Source organism: Meles meles, chromosome 8 (genome assembly GCF_922984935.1).
Source record: "Meles meles chromosome 8, mMelMel3.1 paternal haplotype, whole genome shotgun sequence".
NCBI lineage: Eukaryota > Metazoa > Chordata > Mammalia > Carnivora > Mustelidae > Meles > Meles meles.
Genome location: NC_060073.1, coordinates 48,474,917 through 48,496,719, shown reverse-complemented (window position 1 = coordinate 48,496,719; position 21,803 = coordinate 48,474,917). Strand labels below are relative to the sequence as shown.

At 37.9% G+C, this 21,803-nt stretch overlaps 1 protein-coding gene across 3 annotated transcripts in view; it reads right to left on the bottom strand.

Moving 5' to 3' along the window:
• Positions 1-19,538, bottom strand: part of BTBD10 (BTB domain containing 10) — a 74,551-nt gene extending 55,013 nt beyond the window's left edge. Inside the window, exons 1-2 of one of the 3 annotated variants that reach the window (XM_046014847.1) lie at positions 18,924-19,079; positions 158-315 (exon numbers count right to left, since the gene is read on the bottom strand). In XM_046014847.1, the coding sequence (XP_045870803.1) occupies positions 158-258 (101 nt within the window). In that variant the 5' untranslated portion in view covers positions 259-315; positions 18,924-19,079. Of the gene's footprint in view, positions 1-157; positions 316-18,923; positions 19,080-19,517 lie in introns of those variants that run through there. The other 2 variants (XM_046014849.1, XM_046014848.1) reach the window with 2 other exon arrangements.
• Positions 19,539-21,803: the final 2,265 nt, after the last annotated feature.

Here is a 21,803-nt window from a genome sequence, read left to right as displayed (position 1 = left end):
TGTGAAAGTTTTTTAAGGAGAAATGCAAACATTATTATTTTCTGTAAACCAGCCCCCATCCTCTGACAGGACTTGCCACAACCAAATGCAGTTTGATTCTTTATAGAAGTCAATTTTACCAGAGCTTTGATATGTGAAATGCGTATTTTCTACCTACCTTGAATGTTTATAAAGTTTACGAGGTCTACTATGCAATTTCCGATCCCAATTCTCTGGATCACTGGAGTTACTGTCATAAGGATGAGGCCGTCCTGCCATCCCACTTCAAGCTTCCTCACACTACTGCTCTGAAAGCACATATGTAGCACCCATAACCTACATAAAAGAGTAGTGTTGACCTTTAAATCTATTACACGCAGAATAAAATAGTCAAGAATTTTACATACTTTCTGATATTACTGTGACATATTTTTAAAGTGATGAGCAGGATTATAAAATACTAGACATACAAAATGCCACCAATGAGATGAAAATCAACATCAGAAGGCTTTTTAGGTACTTTTCATTTGATTCTTCTATTGAATCCACTACCCCCTATCCCCAACAGTTTATTTAATAGAGTGCTATTTATATTTAGTAAATATCCTTAACTGCCATCTGGGTATCTCATAGTTCCAAACATTAATATCGAACCAAAAAAGGCAAAACAATTCCACAGAATGATTCTTCCAGACAAAATTTCACCTAGAATACATTTAATTACTAAAACTTTTAAGATGCTTAACAAAGCACCTAGTAAAACCAAATAACAAAGTGATTTCTTTAATCAAGTTAAAAGACCCTGAATAGAAACTCAAAAAGAATTTAACATCATGTTTCCTTCCATCCTTACATGTTTTCTTACATGTAATTACCACAAAAATATGGTACTGATGATTCATATACTTCATGCCTTTTCATACGTGAGACTTGGGACAGTTATTTCTATTATAGTCATAAAATTATAAAAAAGTTAACAGCTTTACAGAATACCCGAACTAAGTATTTTGAAGTATATTTCACTATCCAATCTAATCTTCACAATCGCTTTATAATGCCCACAAACAGAAAAAACAGTCTCAGTAATGTAGTAACTTTGCCAAAGGTCACAATGTTGGTAAATGGCAGGATTATAAAGAACAATGAAAATTTAGAATATAGATGTAGATGTAGAATACAGAAGTCTTGATTTGAAAGATGCTCAGGCTGGAATATTTTGCTTGTAAACAATAGATCAAATTTGACGTTTAGAGACCACAAACACCAAAAGAAAAACCAAATGAGGTCAAACAATTAGAACAAAGTTCTATAATTTGGACCAGAGCCCGGGTTTCCTGACACCCACTCCTGTATGCTTTCTATACACTTTTCCAAGATGGATTTGACAGAGGGAAGGGAAGGGGAGTTATGCATAAAAGTAAACAGGAATCCAGAACTGAGTTTCATAAAAAAAATTCCTGTACGATCTCACAAAAAATGCCAAAGGTAAACTTACTAAAATTGTGAGTACATCTCAGAACTCAGAAAAAAGAAGTATTTCCATAAAAAATAAAAAAGGAAATATTTCCACTTTACAGAAACTTTTGCTATTTTATAATTTTTTTCTTCATAGCTAGTTAGTAATTTCTTTCCAAAAACAATTGAAAATCTTATAATAAGTGAACACTTTAATATAATAAACATGTAAATATGTAAGTAAATCAATGCTCTATCAAAATAATAGAAAAGGGGTACCTGGCTGACTCAGCTGGAAGAGCATAAGACTCTTGATCTTGGGGCCAGGAGTTCAAGCCCCACAGTGGGTGTAGAGATTACTTAAATAAACTTTTTAAAAAAATAACAAAAAAGGAGAAGGGGGAGAATTGTACAATGACTAATTCAAATTGCTCAGCAAACCCCACACAGTTTATTTGCTGAGTGCTCCTGGAAAAGGAAACCTGTTTCTTTAAGGAACACTGATTAAAAAATCAGATAGCAGATGAACATAAAAACTATAAAATTATTTTGAAAACAAAAAGTCTCAATCTCACTTCAGTTTTTAATTATAAAAATTCAAATGTATTTACTAAAAAAGAAACTCTTTAGACATCCAAGTGGGGTACCTGGGTGGCTCAGTTGGTTAAGCATCTGCCTTTGGCTCAGGTCATAATTTCAGTTCTGAGATGGGAGTCTCACATCAGGCTCCCTGCTCAGCGGCTAGTCTGTTTTTTCCTCTCCCTCCGCCCCTCCTTCACCTCCTGCTCTCTCTTTCATAAATAAAATTAAATATAAAAACTCCTTAAAACTTCAATTTGAGATTATATCTAGTTATGCATACTGAAGAGATGAAGCAGAAGAGAAGGGTGAGAATGAACAAATCAGAGACAAGGAAAAAAAATCAGAAAAAAGTGGTCACAGAGCAAGTGGGACACAAAAGGTAAAAGAAAATTAAGAAAAATTGATAATAAGGAAAAAGAAAAATGTAGAAAGGCTTAGCCTAGGTGTAGAATGAGATTTAGAACATTTTTTGCCTTACTTTATAGAGGTCTTCCAGTAAGCTATTTCAGGAATTAACATTTCTTTACAAGAGCATTTTATCTCCTAACCCTTAACTATAAGACACACCCCTTATGGACACCCAAAGATGTCCACTGAGAGAAGAATGACCCTAAACCATAAGAGGAAGTGACTAAAAAATACAACCACAAAGAACGCATAAGGTAAATTCAGATCCACATTTTCCAGAGGGTAGCATGTAACTAGCAGAAAGGAAATAACAGTATGTTACTAATCAATCCTATTAATAAGCATTCATTTTACAAGAAAGTAAAGAATTTCTGATGAAAACTACCAAAAAGGTCAACTAGAAAATCATATTTACATTTCATTTGTCATTAAAACTTGGGTATCACCATGTGAAAGATTTCCCCCCAGTCCTTACTCCCAACAGTCATGGCTACAAACATGCTAAAAACAAGTGAAATTCAAGTTGAGATATCTGGAAAAAAATATGCCTGTGTTTGCCTAGATGTGCTCCTGGTGTTTTCAAATTTTATCAATAAGCTACAGATAAAACTACAAATAGATAAAAGGCAAATGACACACATTATATACTATTTTGAAATGTCTAATACCTTTTTTTTTTTTGGTGGTTTTATTAAAGCACAGGGACAGGACCTGTGGACAGAAAGAGCTGCTGCTGAAATGTCTAATAATCTATCTTAACCAATCTCTGCATCTCAGTTGGTGACATTTTATTTTTTATTTTTTTTAATATTTTATTTATTTGAGAGAGAGAGCACAAGCAGCGGGAGGCGTAGAGGGTGAGGGGGAAGCAGATTCTCCGATGACCAGGAAGCTGAATGTGGGACCCGATTCCAGGACTCTGGGATCATGACCTGAGCTGGAGAGAGATGCTTAGCAACTAAGCCACCCAGGCGCCTGGTGACATTTTATTTCATTCATTCAAAAACTTATGGAACATCGAATACAATATGAACTATTTTAAGATGCTAAAGTAGGGACGCCTGGGTGGCTCAGTAAGTTAAATCCTCTCTGCCTTTGGCTCAGGTCGTGATCCCAAGGTCCTGGGATCAAGTCCCACATCCGGCTCTCTGCTCAGCAGGGAGCCTGCTTCCCACCCCCACCCGGCCTGCCTCTGTGCCTACTTGTGAATTCTGTCTGTCAAATAAATGAATAAAATCTTTAAAAAAAAAAAAAAAAGATGCTAGAGCAACTTGTATGTTGTTCCTGTGCTCCAAAACTCACCTAGCAAGCCAAAAGAGCCTCAGCTAAAGCTTCCATATACCACTTACTCCTGTGTCTCTCTCCTACCTGCATAGTTGCTATACTCTTACCCCAATTCTTCATGCCCATTTAAGTTTGGGTGTTCTTTAGGATTCCATCATCATTTGCTTGGGCCCAGGGAGACACCAGACAAAACCATGAGACCAAACCCTTGGCAACATCAACTGTTTTATATACTACCTACACTCTGTTTTCATTATCGCTACCTGAATTCTTCAATAAGCACCCCAAATTCAACAACACCAGGCTCTCTCTTGGCCTCCCACATCAGCTAGTGTCATCTCTATTCACTAAGTCAAGAACCCTAAAGTCATTCTTGACTTCTTATTTCCCAACATCAAGTCTACTTCAAAACATTCTTTTGGGTCCTTCTCTCCCCCCCCCCTTTTTTTTAAGATTTTATTTACCCATTTGACAGAGAGCACAAGCAGGGGGAGCTGGAGAAGCAGGCTCCCAGCCCAACAGGGAGCGGGATGAGGGGCTCGATCCCAGGACCCCACAGACACTTAACTGACTGAGCCACCTGGGCACCCCTCTCCCTTTTCATTCTAAGGCTGTTGTCTTCATTAAAACCTTAACATCTATCAATAAGGCTCCTGGTTGGCCTCTTTATCACCATTCAGTCCATTCTTTCTCCACTGTAATCAAAATTCTCATTCTAAAAACATTTAATCCTTCTGTTTCCTGACCTAAACTCCTTACTATAAAAAGTTCCTTTAAAATATGACTCTTGGGGTGCCTGGGTGGCTCAGTTAGTTAGGCATCTACCTTGGGGCTCAGGTCATAATCCCGGGGTCCTGGGATCAAGTCCCATGTCAGGCTCCCTGCTCAGTGGGAAGTGTGCTTCTCCTCCCTCTGCCCCTTCCCCCACTTGTGTGTGTACCCGCACACACACGATCTCTCTCTCACTCTCAAATAAATAAATAAATAAATAAATAAATAAATCTATCTTTTAAAAAAATAAGATAAAATAGGACTCTTGGCTCCCCAATGTCTACTTCATATAAGGCAAACTAAAGTTTATTATTGTATGGATCTTGTAATCAAAAAAATAATTACTGGACTACTGGAAACAAAGTTCTTAGAAAACATGTCACAGTTCATTGCTATTTTTAGGCATGACAGAAATAATCAAAATTCTAAATAATTTAGAAATAATCTGTACAGAGGCTGAAACAACTGGGTGTATTGGCTAGGGACATACATTCAGGAGACTGCCAAAAATCAGCTAGGAAAAAGGCAATTGATTACTTTTCTTCTCTTGGATATTGCCATCTAAAAAAGGGTGGATGGAGGAATAGAATCTTCAGGACTACAATAAATAAATAAGTGGCCTTTGGGATATTACTTCCAGGTAGTATTAATTAATGGCAATGATCCACAGAAGGATTTTTTTTAAAAGATAGTATATAGAAACAATTTATTGTCCTTACTATGTATCAGTGAGCTAAGAAGTTTAATTTTCTCCTATGTAAAGCTTGCAGCAACCTAATATTATAATCCTGTTTCACAGATGAGGAGATTTTCGAGCTAAGATTAGAATCCCAGTCTAACAAAAAGCTCATATTCTTTCCAATGTACCAAGCTAGGTACACAGAAATTCATATGTTTGCTCCTGTCGCCAGCAGATTTTTTTTTCTTAAACTTCAGCCAACTTTGGCTTTGTCCATCCTGTTGAGATCTCACTCTAAATAGTGTTATTATATAAAAACTTTCTTATTAACATAAACTTGTTTTTCGCTCTCAAACTTTGCAAACAAAGTAATTCAAGTATGGTGGTTACTGGAGAGAAAGACCTGATAGGTAAAAGGGAAAACAATGAAAAGAACAAAATCACATGGTGATGCCAGGGCTATGAGCCTAGGACTGCCTTCAGCTGCACAAAAAGGCAAATATACAGAAGATATTTCATCTACATCAAGAAGTGGAGAGGCTGGAGAGAGTGAATACTGCTACAGATAATTGTGAAAGAAATAGAAGAGGTGGAAATAACTTTTAAAAGAAAAGTAAACCAGAGGGGTGAAAAGAAACTTCCCACAAAGGCAGCCAAATGAAGTGATCATGTGACCCCCTTATAGATAACAATGATTTATTATCTGGATAAAATATTTTTAAAACTACAGTTTAAAAGCATTGGCAAATGTCCCAAAGCACAAAGTAGTGGAAAAAAAAAAAAAAGCATATTCTAAAAGGGAACAGAACTGTAAGTTCAGAGGGAAGTTTTTATGCTGAGTGCCCTTCCCAACCCCTATAAATATGGTGAAGGAAACCAGACAGCCATATAGCTCAAAGTAGTAGAGAAAACACCAAGGCTGGAAGTGCAGCTGGAAATTCAAGTCAGACATACTGGGAATGAAAGAACTACACAGAGGTACTGACCCAAAAATCTGAGCATAAAGGTGTGCTCAGCTAAATTAATCATGTACCAAAGGGAGAACCCAAGTAGCCTCTGCAGTAGAATATAGAGGAATTTACCCTAGAAAGCTGCAGGGCATAAGATCTAGTTGTCTGATGCTTTTTAAACTGAGCGCATTCCCCAACCATAGACAGCCCAAACAGCAGAAAGCGGAAGCCCTTACTGGCTTAGGGTGTCAGAGGCAGGCAGAGGAGCTAGAAATGAAGAGGGAATACACAGAAGTAGAGAAACTAAAGACAGGGTGAGCTCCAAAATCTGAATGTAATTTCAGCCCAAATTTTTGGCTAACCACCAAATCACACAGGTGGGAGAGAACTTTTTTCCACTCACTCCGCAAGAGACCAAACTGAAAAACAAGTAGCTGGAAGAAGAACCAAGCACAGGTATCTGCTAGAATACACTGCTTGGGAAAGAATGTTTGCAGATTGAATCCAGGCAAGTTAATGTACCACTAGAACATAAAAAAAATAATGCTCATGAGAACATTACAATGCTCTGATTTTAGCCAAAAATTATGAGATGCAAAGAAATAATAAAGCAAAAAGGCAATCAATAGAAAGTGACTCCAAGTAGGTCCAGACTTAAAATTTAGCAAATGATGACTTCAAACCTTTATGTAAACAATTAAGGGGATATATTCGAAGAACTAAAATAAGAAGGTGGTTTTAATGAGTGACAGACAGGGAATCTCAACAGACAAGTGAAAACTATCAAAAAATGAAAAATTCAGTTCTAGCTGAAAAGAGCAATAACTAAAATGAAAATTTCAACTAGATGGGCATAATAGCAGACAAGGTGAGAAAAAAAGGGGGGGAGGGGACTTGAAAATAGATGAGTAGAAATTATCCAATTCATAGAATACAGAGAAAGATGGGGGAAAAAATGAACGTATCTGTACACACGGATAGGACAGCATCTAATGATACAACATTTTTTTTTAAGATTTTTTTTCATTTATTTGATAGAGAGAGATCACAAGTAGGCAGAGAGGCAGGCAGAGAGAGTGAGAGGGAAGCAGGCTCCCCGCCGAGCAGAGAGCCCGATGCGGGACTCGATCCCAGGACCCTAAGATCACCACCCGAGCCGAAGGCAGCGGCCTAAACCACTGAGCCACCCAGGCGCCCCTAATGATACAACATTTAATTGGACTTACGACTGATACACTCAACAAAGTGTAATTTCAAAAGTGTTATGGTAAGTTAAAGAAGCCAGACTCAAAGTTTGCATACAGATGATTCCATTTCTATAACATTCTCAGAAAGAAAGGAATATAAAACAGAGCACAGCCAAGGAGAGCACAGTTTAATTTGGGGATGGGGGAGGAGGGCAGTTTGATGGAACTGTTCTATATCTGGATTACAGTGGTGGCAGTGGTAGTTATGCCACTGTATGCCTTTGTCAAAATTTGTAAGACCTGGGGGCCCCTGCCTTAGTCAATCATCTGACTCTTGATACCAACTCGGGTCTTGATCTCAAGGCTGTGAGTTTAAAAAAAAAAAAAAAAAATTCCTAAGACCTATACACCAGAGAATTTTACTGGATGTAAATTTTTAAAGAAATCTAAAAAAAAAAAAAATTATTATTATTATAGATCCCTCCCATATGATCATTATGCAAATAGTATGTGTTATATCTGACTAAATTTTGTATAACTAGTTCCATGGTATCAAATTTAAGTGATTTAGGTTTTCATTCAAAATCTATTCATTAAGTACTTAGCACCTTTTCTGGCATTTTGCTAACTGCTGAAGATACTCACAGATTTAATAAAACTGCATGAAATTCCCCTTAAAAGTAGGGAATGTTGTCTATTTACAGGGCTTCCTTATCTAATCCCGCCAAAATCTAAGACTTCCAAAGTCAATTCACATTTAGCCCTTCACCTCCCAGAGGTGACCCAGAGATAAAATCTCTGAGGTAACTAACCTTATGCAATTGCTATTCAAATCTTGCTGACTTCTTATTCAAGGCATTAATACTTCAAGAAATGTTTCATTTATTTGTTTCATCCCACCTTAAACAGATCAATAAATGTTGATAATCTTTCCATATCTTACTCATTTTCTAATTACCTACATAGCATTGTAAAGAATTGGATGCTGTTTGTAGTACTAAATTCTTAAAACTCACTAAAAGACATGATTTTTTTATATTACAAAAAAGTATTGTTTTGTTTCCTGTGCATACATCCCCTTTTCCTTTTTTTCTATGACCAAATTTTGCCTTCAAAACTAGAAGCATCTTAAACTGAAATACATCACCTTGACATAAAATTTAATACAGGCAAATCTCCAATAAACTGATGAAGTGTCTAAATCAAAGGAGATTACATTCAACTCCTAAGAACCAGCATCCTTTAAACAAAGTCAGACTCTTAAATGTTTTCGTTTTTCCTCCATGACCCCTTAAACAGAATTTTAAACAATTTTTTTCCCCACTCTGAGAGTCTTTTAAAATAAGTTACATATCTTCTTCATATAACTTTACATTTTGCCCTGTTCATTATTTCCAGAACGTTCTGGTCCTTTGAGATTTTTTTGCTTATCTTCCATCAATTCAATAGGCTAGAAAAGGCCGTAAGTATGATTCAAGTTCTAGACTACATTGCTATCCAACAGAACTTTGTGTTATAATGAAAATGTTTTATTTTTGCACTATCCAAAAAGTAGCCACTAGCCATATGTGGCTACTAAGCACTTAGGATGTACTACAACTGAGGAAATTTTTAATTTTCCATTTTAATTAATCTAAATTTAAAGAGCAGTATGTGGCTAGTTAACTACCATATATGCCAGCAAGTTAGAGGCAGAATATCAGTGCCTGGCACCACCACCTCCCTCAAAAAAGTTATTTTCCTCTAAATGCTTCATTTTAAGGACTCTAAAACTTGCCTTGAGACAAAATACTTGCACACACACACTTATACACAAAATACTTACCTTTGTGTCGAATATTACAGGTAGTGTTCAACTTTATTAAAATAAATTTTATTTTCTTATATTCAAAGATTATTAAGGCTTATTTCAAAAACTAAAAGTCGGTTGTACTGATATATGAATAGACAAACAAACCAACAGAAGACAAGAGAAGGTCTAGAAATAGATCGCTAAAACGTAAGAAAATTTGATATACAATAAAGAAGTAGTTTCTCGAATCATTTGAGGAAAGGACAGACACTAATAAGTGGTATTGGGACAAATGGATAAATAAACATCTGTGAAAACATAAAACTGAATCCATACCTCACAAATACTAGGATAAACTCCAAAAAAATCAACTATCTAAATATAAAAATTGAAATCATACAATATTGCAAAAAACATCAGAAATAACACAACTTAAAGACTTTTTACTATATAAAAAACTCTTTAAAAAGAGGGAGAAAAAAAAGATAGCCCCCCCCCCCCCAAATAGAGGAGGATGCACAGAAGACATGGGAAATTCTCATAAAATAAAGGCAAATAAGTGGCCTTAAACCTATGAAAGTATGTTCAACTCAACTCATAAGAGAAATGCAAGATAACACTTCAAATTTTGACCATATACTCTGTTGGTCAGACTGAAGAAATAGATATTCTCTGCATTCTCCTAACTGCTAATGAAAAACAATTCCCCAATGGAGAGTAATTATGCAATATCTAAATTATACAAATGTTTACCAGCCCCACTTGTAAGAATCTATCCTGAAGCTCTAACTCCACAAATACTAATCAAATATTCAAAATATATTCACTGTGGCCTTATTTCTAATGGCAAAAGACTAAAAACATCTGAATGTACATCAGCAAAGATTAAATGAATAAAACGTGGTACATCTACACAATGAAATACTATGCATATATAAAAAATAAGGGAGGGGTGCCTAGGTGGCTCTCAGTCCATTAAGCATCTGGCTCTTGATTTCAGGTCCGGTCATGGTCTCAGAGTCATGAAAGCAAGCCCCATCTCAGGCTTCAAGCTGGGCATGGAGTCCACCTAAGATTCTTTCTCTCTCTCTCTTCCATTGCCACAGCCCTCCCACCTCATTGGTGCATGCTATCTCTTTAAAAATAAATAAATAAATAAAATAAATAAAGGAGATCCCGAAGTACAATTGTGGATTAATATCCAAGATATGTTAGGTGGGGGTGGGGGGGGAAACAAGTGAAAAACTAGTACACAGGGCACCTGGGTGGCTCAGTGGGTTAAGCCGCTGCCTTCGGCTCAGGTCATGATCTCGGGGTCCTGGGATCGAGTCCCGCGTCCGGCTCTCTGCTCAGCAGGGAGCCTGCTTCCCTCTCTCTATCTACTTGTTATCTCTCTCTGTCAAATAAATAAATAAAATCTTAAAAAAAAAAAAAAGAAAAGAAAAACTAGTACACAGTTTGTTAACTTTTATGAATAAATTAATTTAAATTAAACACACATAAATACAAATATACATATATTTATTTTTACAAAAAGAATTCTAGAAGAATAACCAAGACTCTAATAGAAATGGTTACCTACAGGGGCAGGATGGGAATGGGGTGAAAGGAATACAGATATAAGCAAGACTTCTGGGTATTCTTTTTATATAGTTTTGATATTTGAACCATATATTTATATATTCTAAATAAATAACTAAAAAGCCTACTACTACCATGTCCTAAAATGTACCATTTAATGTTTGTTTTTTTTTAAATAAACAGTAGATGTCCTTATAAATATAATTGCAGGTTTAGTAGCAATAAAAAGGATTGCCATGTCACTCAAATTCATTCACCTCTTATTATCTACCTCCACCTAGAATAGTAATGACCCAGACATATCAAAATGGGTTCTTGAAAGCAAAAGATGAAGCCATCCTCCTGGGGAAGTTTACCAGACCAATGGTAGATTAAATATGTTTCAACATTAAGAGAGCTCCAGCAAAATATGTAGTGAGATTTTTCAAGTAGGACTGAGGCACAGGGTGTTCTAAATGCACCTAATTCAGGGAACCTTGGATAATAAGTTGGATTTTCACATATATTTCATATATATTATGATTGATATATGCTAATTTTCATATATATTATGATTGATATATGCTAATCCACATATCAATCCTATAAGACACAGAGGTGTCTTTTATAAAAAATTGAGAAATTGGTTTAGGCTTAAAGGGATTATGTTATTTGCCTAATGTCATAGCAAATAAATAAATCAAGACACAGATACACATCTCTGTAAGTCAAAAATCAGTGTTTTTTCCACCATACTATACAGTCTCTCAAATTTAATATGCAACCCATCAAAATGCTATACCCAGAAAATAAAAGTGTTAGTGGTAGCATTTCAAATCCCTACAAGAAAGATATATAGACAGATTCAAGGTTAGACAGATTCTTAAAAAAAATAACTGCTTGTAACTATTTGATAAGATCCTTTCCTTCTTCATGTTAATCTCTCCCAAATTCCACACTAAAAATTTCACAGTACAACATAAAACCATTAAAAAAAAAAAAAAATCAAGGAGAAAATAAGTGAATGATTATCTGACTCTCAGAATAAGGAAGGAATTTCTAAGCCTCAAATCAAAGAAAAACACTATCAAGACAAAGACTGCTAGTCTTCTGAGAAACAGGAATGTGCTGCCAGCCAACTTATGCTAACATTCTCAGCAAAGACAGGTCAAAACTTCATTAGAGATTAGAATTAGGACTGTACACAGGTTTCAAGAAGCATTAAGTTAGACTACATAAAAATTCAAAGAAATAAAATATACCATATTTTATTATACCAAACAAATAAAATACACCAAAAAAACCATAAGAAGTTTTATAATACAAAATAAAGAATTAAAATCTTAAATATATAAGAATATTTATATATCCATGTTAAAATACCACGACACTATGGGCAAAGTTCATAAACTAGCAATTTACAAAAACAAAATAATGAGTCAAAAAAGGGGAACAGCATGGTGCACCTGGGTGGCTCAATGGGTTAAAGCCTCTGCCTTCGGCCCAGGTCATGATCCCAGGGTCCTGGGATCGAGTCCCGCATCGGGCTCTCTGCTCAGAGGGGAGCCTGCTTCCTCCTCTCTCTCTGCCTGCCTCTCTGCCTACTTGTGATCTCTGTCTGTCAAATAAATAAATAAAATCTTTAAAAAAAAAAAAAAGAGGGAACAGCAGAAATGTAGTAGTAGTAATATAGAAATCTAGAATATAGAAATCTAGAAATAATAGAAAGTAGTAGTAATATAGAAATAGTAGTAATATAAGAAATCCAAGTTAAATCTGAGATGTTTAACCTATCAAATGGTCAAAGATTTGTTGGTTGGTTTTAATAACAAGCAGTCATGGCTAAAGTACAGAGAAAATGACTATTCAAGTTTGTGGGAACATAAATTATAAAACTTGCAGTGTATTATACACTTTGTCACAAGAACCCCTACTTTTAACTTTATCCTAACAAATATGTTCATCAAAGCATTTATGATGATAGAGGGGGAGGGGAAAGAGGAGGAAAGAAATGTTAGTTTTTAAGTCTATGTATCTGTTATATTATTCACATTTTATTTTAATTTCTCAAAAGAAAAATTTGAAGTGACTACATACAGAATGATCCCAACTGCAGGGGCAGGGGAGGGAGGAGGTGGAAGCAATTATCACTGCGCCATGGGATTATAGTGCCATTTTCTTCCTTGCTCTTTGCTTAATGTCCCAAATCGCATGCAATGCATTATACTTTAACAGTCAAAAAGAAATTACTCCAAAAATATACTTTTAGAAGTAATTTTCAAAGTACTCTTACAATTTCAAAACCAACAAGTATTTAAGACTGCTGTTAAACAGTATCACTCACTGATGAATGATAAATGAATGTAATGATGAAAGATGTCACACCACTTTTCTCCTAAAATATGACACTTTCTCCCTTAATGTTTTGAGTTCCACTAACTTAACAGCTGTATATATATACGTGAATATAAATAATGTATATATACTGTCATACCAGTATTAGATATATACTATGTAAACAGACAAAAAATGGAAATGAAAAAGGGATTATTTTAAATATATATAAATTACAATATATATAAATGAAAGTTCTACTTGGTCCTTCAAATGGCACAACAAAATAAGTTCTCCATACATTCCCAGAAGTACATAACTGAAATAAACCACCCAGAATCAGGAGACTTGCAGATCTGAACACTAGTCTCAGCTTCCCCACTACCAGCCAGTAACTTCTATAAAAATCAGGTAAGAGGTTTAATCTGCCCTTCCAAAAATTAGAGTATTAATGATTTAAAGTACTTTCAGTATTATGATTTTATAATTCCACTACTTTCTAGTAACATTCTTTCTCAAAAGAGAAACTCAGGCATTGTGGAATACTCAGTAAGAAGAAAACAATAGTGCCCCACAGCTACCATCTTTACAGAACTTCAAGAAAACTCTAAATTAACAAATGAGGAACCAAAAGGACAGAGCAGATTATATTGTTTGCTCTCTAGATGTGAGAAAAATCAAATTTAATCTTGCATTCCATAAAGCACACTGTCCTGAATGATAAAATTACCTTTAAAATAACACAACACTATTTGCAAGACCATTCAAGAAAATTATAAAAATACTTTGTTGCACAATTTTGCACCTGAGATCTCAGATTCACATTCTGAAGTATCTGAACTTTAAAGCTTACTTGTAAGGAGATATTTAACGTAGTCTATAAACACTAAACATAGGATAATTTTCTCACCTGCTATAGCAGTACCAGTCAAAGAAATAAAAGGGAAACAATCCAAATTAATAAAAATAATTTTATATTTAGAAGCAAATAACAGCATCCCAATAGATGATTTTTTAAATGGAAAACCATCTCTCCAATGTATTCTCTCTTCCCTTTCTGCTGCTATTCTACCTGGCATTCAAATTACATAGAATACCAGCTATCAGTCAATGGATGCCAACATGAAAAGCAAGAAAAAGAGCTTTCTATTGTTCAATGTTGACAAGACAAAAGAAAAAACAAAAACATTTTAATTCCTAGTGGAAGTCATATGGCAAGGCTGTAAATAACCATTTGAACTTGCTTCCCTCCAAAAGAGATAGCTGGATGTAAATTTACCTGATGGATGTGTTTCAAGATCATAGGCTATTTTCTTGAGCATAAACTCAGAACAAAGTGCTAAGAAGTGATACTCACTTTACTATTTACATAGCATTTTTACATGTTTTATTTTATTCTCAAATTCATTTTTCATTCTCTATTTTTCATGTAAGGAAACAAAGGCTCATAGAGATGAAGTAACCTCATAGAGTTTACTAACATTTGGCTTTAAATCCAGATCTAAAATATCCCAAATAAGGTATTACAAGCCGAGAAGTGTGTTTACAATTTAAAATGGCCTCAGAAAAGTGTTATTCATACTTTCTAATCAAATACTTCAATCAGTGATTCACTATGAGACTCTCATTCCCAGCCAAATACTAAATGTTAATCTCAATTTGCAACCAAAAATATTAATAGATAATTCATTTCAACTATAAAGACAAAAATAAGTACCAAGTGCCAGATATTTTACATTTCCAAACAGAAAAATATAAACTAGGAATTAAGGGCAAAGAAAGATGCTTTCATTAGCAAAGATATCTTTCAGCATTTAGTGATCTCTAGCAATCTACTGTGACATAAGGTCACGTATTCCACATAAAATCTTTCTTCTTTTATGATCAAGTTCATACTGTTTCAAGTACTCAGCTCACTGTACTGCCAACACCTACAACTAACATTTACTAACCTCTTAATTCTCTTCCAGGTTCTCTGAATTCTGATTGCCTTCTATCTCTGTGCTCTAGACTACTACCTGCTTAGCAAGGAAATATGTTTCAAGTATGTCAAAGTAAACCAGAGCAAGCCATGGGAGAAATGCAACATTAGCTTGAACCCTAACAAACATTCTATCCAAAAGGAGAAAAAAAAATTCTTAAATAGTTCTTCCTCCATTTAGTGAACACCTATAAACTACCTCTTCCTCCCTCACTGTGGGTTCATAACCAACAAAGAAACAAAATTGAGGAGTCAGACAAATAAAGATAAAAATACAGCTAAAACCAGTGGCCAAGAAAGCTTCCTATTATTTCAAACGTAAGTTAAACTTACTTTACTGATGAATGATAAATGAAAGTAATGATGAAAGATGTCACACCACTTTGTAGATATACCATTTCCTTTTCCCTCATAGGGCCCAGCCTGCTCAGGAAAGTCTACCATACAGACATAAAGAGAATGTATATCCTAAGAACTGGGAGTTCCAAAAACAGAACCAGAAGGCACTGAGCAAAAACACACTGAATTCCTTCTCCTCATTTCACCTAATGCTTTCTTGGGAAAGCATTTCAGGGGGTAAAAAAAAGGGGGGGGGGGCTGCTTCAAAGAGTTACTTACAAGTCATGGTAGAAAGGGGGTGGGGGGGAATATTTCCCCCTTCAACAAACAATCGCCACAAGTACACAATAGATTCTTCAAAATGTTTTTAAAACTTTCAAACAGCAACACCTCACAAACATAATACATATCTCCTATTTCACTTCTTATACTAGAGAGAGGTGGAGAGACTGGATGAAGAGATTAATAGACTAGTTTAACCTGCAAAGACCGGGTTAAAAGGAAGAAAACCAAGTTTACAAACTACCGAAGAGGTCCTCATGAAAAACCAATATTCTCTGCAGTCCTTGTATGAGTTATGGTAAATTTAGCTGTAAAAGGCAGAGCTCTTTGTAAAACTGCACAGTAGATGAAAGGGTACTTCATTTCATCTTCCTTTTCAAAACTCTCTCCCTCACCTAGACTCCTCTCTCACCCTCGTCCCCTCCAAAGACTCCCCACCTTGCCTTCAATATACCTAAGGTCCACTTCTTTCTGGGTCTGACCTCTAAACTTCCATTCCCCTCAGTCCAACTAAATATGAATCAGATTATGAGATTTAAGTATTTCCCACTAATGGGTAAATGTGCCTTAATCCACGGGGTTCAACTCTACAAATATCACTAAGCTCTACTATGTGTACTGTGTTTAGTCAAAGTAACTACTCTTAAAAGAAAAACTAACCACTGGGTTCAATTTTACAAATACCACTAAACTACTATGTGTAATGTACAACTAGTTAAATCAAGTTCTTAACGTACAATGTAAAGAGGAGGATCATGAGTGCCTGCTTCACATTACACTCCCCCAACCCATTTCTTTCTATCCCTATACATCCTCCCCTCACCCCATCTGCCAGGAACAGAACCCAAGAAATTAATAATGCTTCCAGTAAGAGTCAATGACTGGGAAGACAATGTGTGATGGCAGAGCAACCAATAAACATTCAAAACTACAGATGAGTTATAGAGGGTCTCCTGAATTTAATTTCATGTATGAATTGCAAGTACAGTAAGAGGCCTCTCGGTGAATCAGTTTCCTTACAAGATACCTGTAAATTAGCTTTGTTCAGAACCTTTAGTTACTAAACCATAAGTACTGAGAAATTTCTTATTTGGTTGTTTCCACAGTTAAAACATTAAAAAAGTACCAATTCCATTTGCTATACCGGACTTCAAGGCTATTAAATTCGGTTATTAAAATATTTTTTAATTTTTTTTCAGTGTTCCAAAATTTATTGTTTATGCACCACACCCAGTGCTCCATGCAATACGTGCCCTCCATAATACCCACCCAGGCTCGCCCAATCCCTCACTCTCCTCCCCTCCAAAACCCTCTGTCTGTTTCTCGGAGTCCACAGTCTCTCATGGTTTGTCTCCTTCTTCGATTTCTGTTTTGAATTTGACATTTTTCTCAAATCCTCCTAGGTCTGAAATTCCAAACTAATTGATATATTTGCTTTAAATCTTTTTTCTCCCAGTTTAAAACTTATTCACTCTGACCTATAACAGAGGTCCAAAACTGGAAAGCAGGATACAACTACTGACAAGCCTGGGTTTGGCTGGGCCACATTAGGTTATTTTTAATTGTTTTAAGTAGTTGTCAATATTGTTAACAATCAAGAGACTGCAAGTAAAAATCTAGATTTCCTGTGTTCTATTAAAAAGGCTGAAAATTGGGCCCACATTCACATATGGCACTAATCAGGTGGACCTGATAACTGAATGTCCCTCTAAGATGAGGCATAAGCTCTCTACTTCAGTTCACTCATTCTCATCTGCCTAGTACCTATAGGCATGTGAGTTTGCTATTCTTAAAGGCGCACGTTTTCCAGCTCGCTCTCACATTTCACCAAGTCACCTAAACATAAAACCACAAAGCAGATCTTGCTGGTTTGCAACTTAATAGTTAATAAAAATTTTTCAAAAGGCTTATAAGAAAGGTAAGAAACATAAAAATTCAGACGGGTAAAGAGTGACATAAAGGTTAAAAAAAAAAACCATCTGAAAGCTTTTCTGGGAGAAAAAAAAGGTGAAAGAACTTAAAAACACAGAGACAATAAAAACCTTCCTGATGGAGCACTATGTTAACTCCATGATTCCTTACCATGTTCCATGCTTCAGATCGTCCCCGTAACTTTCTCTTTATATATAACAATAGCAGATAATGTCATAAAATCTGAGAAATTTGGGGATATTTATAAAACACATTTACACCTTTGGAAATAATTCTCATGCACTTTTGAAGTCTTCATCACCATCAAATCCTTTCCCAAGTATTTTCTACGGCTTTCCACTTTACATTCGTGACAACTACAGTCCTCATTTTCAAGGCTTGGACTTCAGTCCTGAACGGTCTCTCCAGCACAGAAACTTTTTTTGGCCCTTATGGTTGCATTACTCATTAGACCTGTTTGTTATTCCAATCTCTACAGTCTATTTCATTCAAAATTTACTCTTAACCCCCTCTCTAAAAATTCTTGGTCATATTTGTGTGAGGGGAGGAGGAGGATGCCTAATTGCCCCCCAAAATCAATATACTGGGCTGCTTCACTGGGATTTAAATAAAAAGCATGAAAACGCTTTAAGATTAAGAAATTTTAAAATAATTTTTATATGCTAAGTGCCCAAAGAGACAAGTGAGGCTCTAGCTTTGGCAACTGTGAACTTTTCATCACGGACTCTAAATACTGACAACTACTGTACGAGACCTAGGAGACCCAGGGATGGTCTCCTTGACCCCACACTAACAAATTACCAAATGATGTCTCCTCTCCCTGCACCCCGTTAATGAGGAAAAGGCGTGTTAGGGGACTTGCATCTGAAGATGAAAAAAATGGGCAGCTTTTCTGTGCAGTGTTTGGGGAAACAAAGCTTTACCATACGTGTTACTGTTAAAGCATAAAACCACGCAGCACATTACAGGAGTCTCACTCCTCTTCACCCAAAGGGAGAATACCTGCTACTCTATCCCCTATTGTGATGCGCCTCCTGAGGACGTAGCTACGTTAGCCCATCGGTGACAGGAAAAGGGGCGGGGCACGGGGCAGCTCAGCCCTGGGAAGGAGGGATGAGGAGGGAATCGCCTTCATCCCTGGAGAAAGGCCTCGGGACTCCCAACCCAAAAACAGCACCCCGAAAACCCAAGTCCCATCCTGGCCTCTCCGAACCGGTTGCCAGCTGCCGGAGCCCAGAACCCCACCTACAGTCGGCTAGCAGGGTCTGGGACGCCCAGACTACCGCCCCAGCTGCCGGGCGCTCAAGCCCAGATTCGCCCTCCGCCCCCTTCCTCCTTTGCCCAGCCAAGCCCAGCCTCCGGCGCCGCCTCCATCGAGTTCCCCAGCTGAGCCCAGTCACCCTCGAACCTGCAGTCCCTCTTGTGTGTCCACGGAGGGCCCAGGCAAAGGCGGGGGTCAGGGACACCTCCGCTTCCTCCTCAATTGGATCCCTCCGGAGGTGTCTGTGGCGGCGGCCACTCAGGCGGCTGCGGCTAGCAGAGCCGCCGGAGCAGGTTACAGGCCGGCTCTTAAGCCTCTTCTCGCGAGAGCCCTGAGTCCGAGGAGGCGAGGCTAGTCGTGTTCTCGCGAGAATGGCAGCTCAACGCCCGGGGTGGGCGGGGCGCCGAGGTTGTAGGCAATTGAGGGAGCGGCAGCTTGGGTTGGGCTTTGTGCCTGGGGGCTGGGGTCGGAGAGTGCTGGGCGTCTATCCTCACGAACGTTAGTCTAGGGTTGGAAGGAGATCCTCAAATCTGAGGGTCTGCGAACAGAGTAACCCCCAAACCTTTGAGTCCCACGTTTTTCCTTCGACTTCCTGTCACCGTTAGAAAAAAACGGACAGCGTTTCCAACCCAGAGTTAGAGAAATAGCTCTGGGACCCGGTGTGCCCAGGGAAATCGTTTCCCTCAATTGAGCAAACTCCGACACCGCCACAGCGGGCTCAGCTGGCGGTTATTAACACACCTGGGTCCGTGAAAGGCGGTCGTGCGAGGGCCCGGTGTCCGCGGCTGTTTGTTTTTAAAAGCTGGCTTGGCGGGAACCGGGCTGCCAGCTGAAACTCCAGCAGCTGGGCCGCCTAGCCCAAGTCGAGAGGAACGTGGGCCGCATATTGTGCTCCTGGGGGCAGAAGGTCGCCCGTTCACAGAGTTTCAGTCAAACAACTTCACTGAGCCTCCGGTGTGTCCAACGCCGGACGATCCTTAGGGCTTGGGGCGGGGCGGGGGGAGAGGCAGGGAGTAAGAGAGGCGGTCTCTGCGCCCCGAGCTCACACCACGTGGGCGAGACGAGCCGGAAAGTGTAAACCCACTCTGCTGTTATAAAAACCGGGTCGCTCGCAGTGAGCTGCGGGAGCAGAGAGGGAGTTCTGTCTGCCCTGTTGAGGAAAAGGACTCCACCAGGGAGCAGGATGAGTAAGAGTTCCCCAGTTTTGAGAAGAGTAGGAGGGGCGTTGCCAGCAGAGGAAGCAAAAGAGGAAGAGGATGGGTTTGAGTAATTTGGTATGAAAACAGATCTTGCGGAAAGAACTTTGTCGAAAAGCTTGTAGTCGTTTATTTCGGAAGAGAAAAAGTTCTCAGTCTCTCACCTGTGAAGTGTTTTTCCTAATCCAGGTTTATGCTAAGGAGTTGAGTTTTGCTGCACGATACAGGATAGTGACTATCCTCTTTCCTCGTCTAAGTACAGTCACGTATCAGAGACGTAAGAGAAACAGGTTATTATTATAGTATGCCAAATTATTATTGCCAACATCCTGCTACATCGGAAATTCCCAATAATCTGAGGATTTCTAAGAAGAGGGATCTAACAGAATTTTTGTTATACAAGGACTCCCAGGGAGAAAGTTTAGAAAAATCCTCAGGCAACAAAACAACAAAAACTTCACCAATCTTGATTTATTGTCAAAATTGTCTTCTGTAAGCTAAAAATCAAAGGAGGTAATTCGATAGTCCAAGTTAGGTTTAAAGAGGTCTGTCAAACAGGAATCATTTCCCTATATTAAAATAGAAGCTATAATTTCCTACAGAAAGACTCTATTCTATAGAGTTCCCACCAATCTCCCCCCCCTTTTTTTTAAAGATTTTATTTATTTATTTGACAGAAATCACAAGTAGGGAGAGAGGCAGGCAGAGAGAGAGAGAGGAGGAAGCAGGCTCCCTGCCAAGCAGAGAGCCCGATGCGGGGCTCGATCCCAGGACCCTGGGATCATGACCTGAGCGAAAGGCAGAGGCTTTAACCCACTGAGCCACCCAGGCGCCCCTACCCCCCCTTTTTTTTTAAGATTTTATTTATTTATTTGACAGAGAGAGATCACAAGTAGACAGAGAGGCAGGCAGAGAGAGAGAGGGGGAAGCAGGCTCGCTGCCGAGCAGAGAGCCGGATGCGGGACTCAATCCCAGGACCCTGAGATCATGACCTGAGCCGAAGGCTGCGGCTTAACCCACTGAGCCACCCAGGCGCCCCCCAATCTCCCTTTAGACACATTATTTTCATATTTATTATATGTATTTATATATACAGTAGTTTCATTTGACTCACTCTATCCTCCCTACAAATAAGCCCAACACTTAATAGGAAAATAAAAAGTAGCTGTAACCTTGCTGTGGGCCAATCAGGTGTTCTGCTTAGCATAATTCACAAGTTCTAGTACAAGTTCCAGAAAATCTCCAGGAAACATTGGAAGAATCATGTCAGCGAAGATTTTAGATGAAATATGGAAACTTTGCTCCATACTGGAATCCAAACATTTACCTTGCTTTGAGAGGCCTATAGCTATTTCATTCTGTTATTCGAAGGAAGGAAGGATTGAAGGAGTGGAGGGAAGGAGGGAAGAAGCAAGGAAGTATAAAAATCTAATAAAGCTATCACTATCATTTGCTTTAAAAAAGTTAACCTATCAAATATTACTTTGGAGAGCATTGGTAACATCTATATGTCTAATAGGTAATGCCATTAATTCAGATCATCACAAACTGCACAATCATTTGTGTTAGCTGACTGCATGAGGCAAGGTTCATACCCCTAATGAAAATCTTCTACAATATCAATCACAATACGCAGCAGAAAGATTACAAATATAGAGAAGGTTTTTTTTTTTTAAGATTTTATTTATTTGAAAGGAGAGAGAGAGAGGAGGGAGCCTGAGCAGGGGTGAAGGATTGGGGGAGGTGTGGCAAAGGGAGAAGGAGAAGCAGACTCCTTGCAGAGCTGGATACAAGATGCAGGGCTTGATCCCAGAACCCTGAAATCATGACC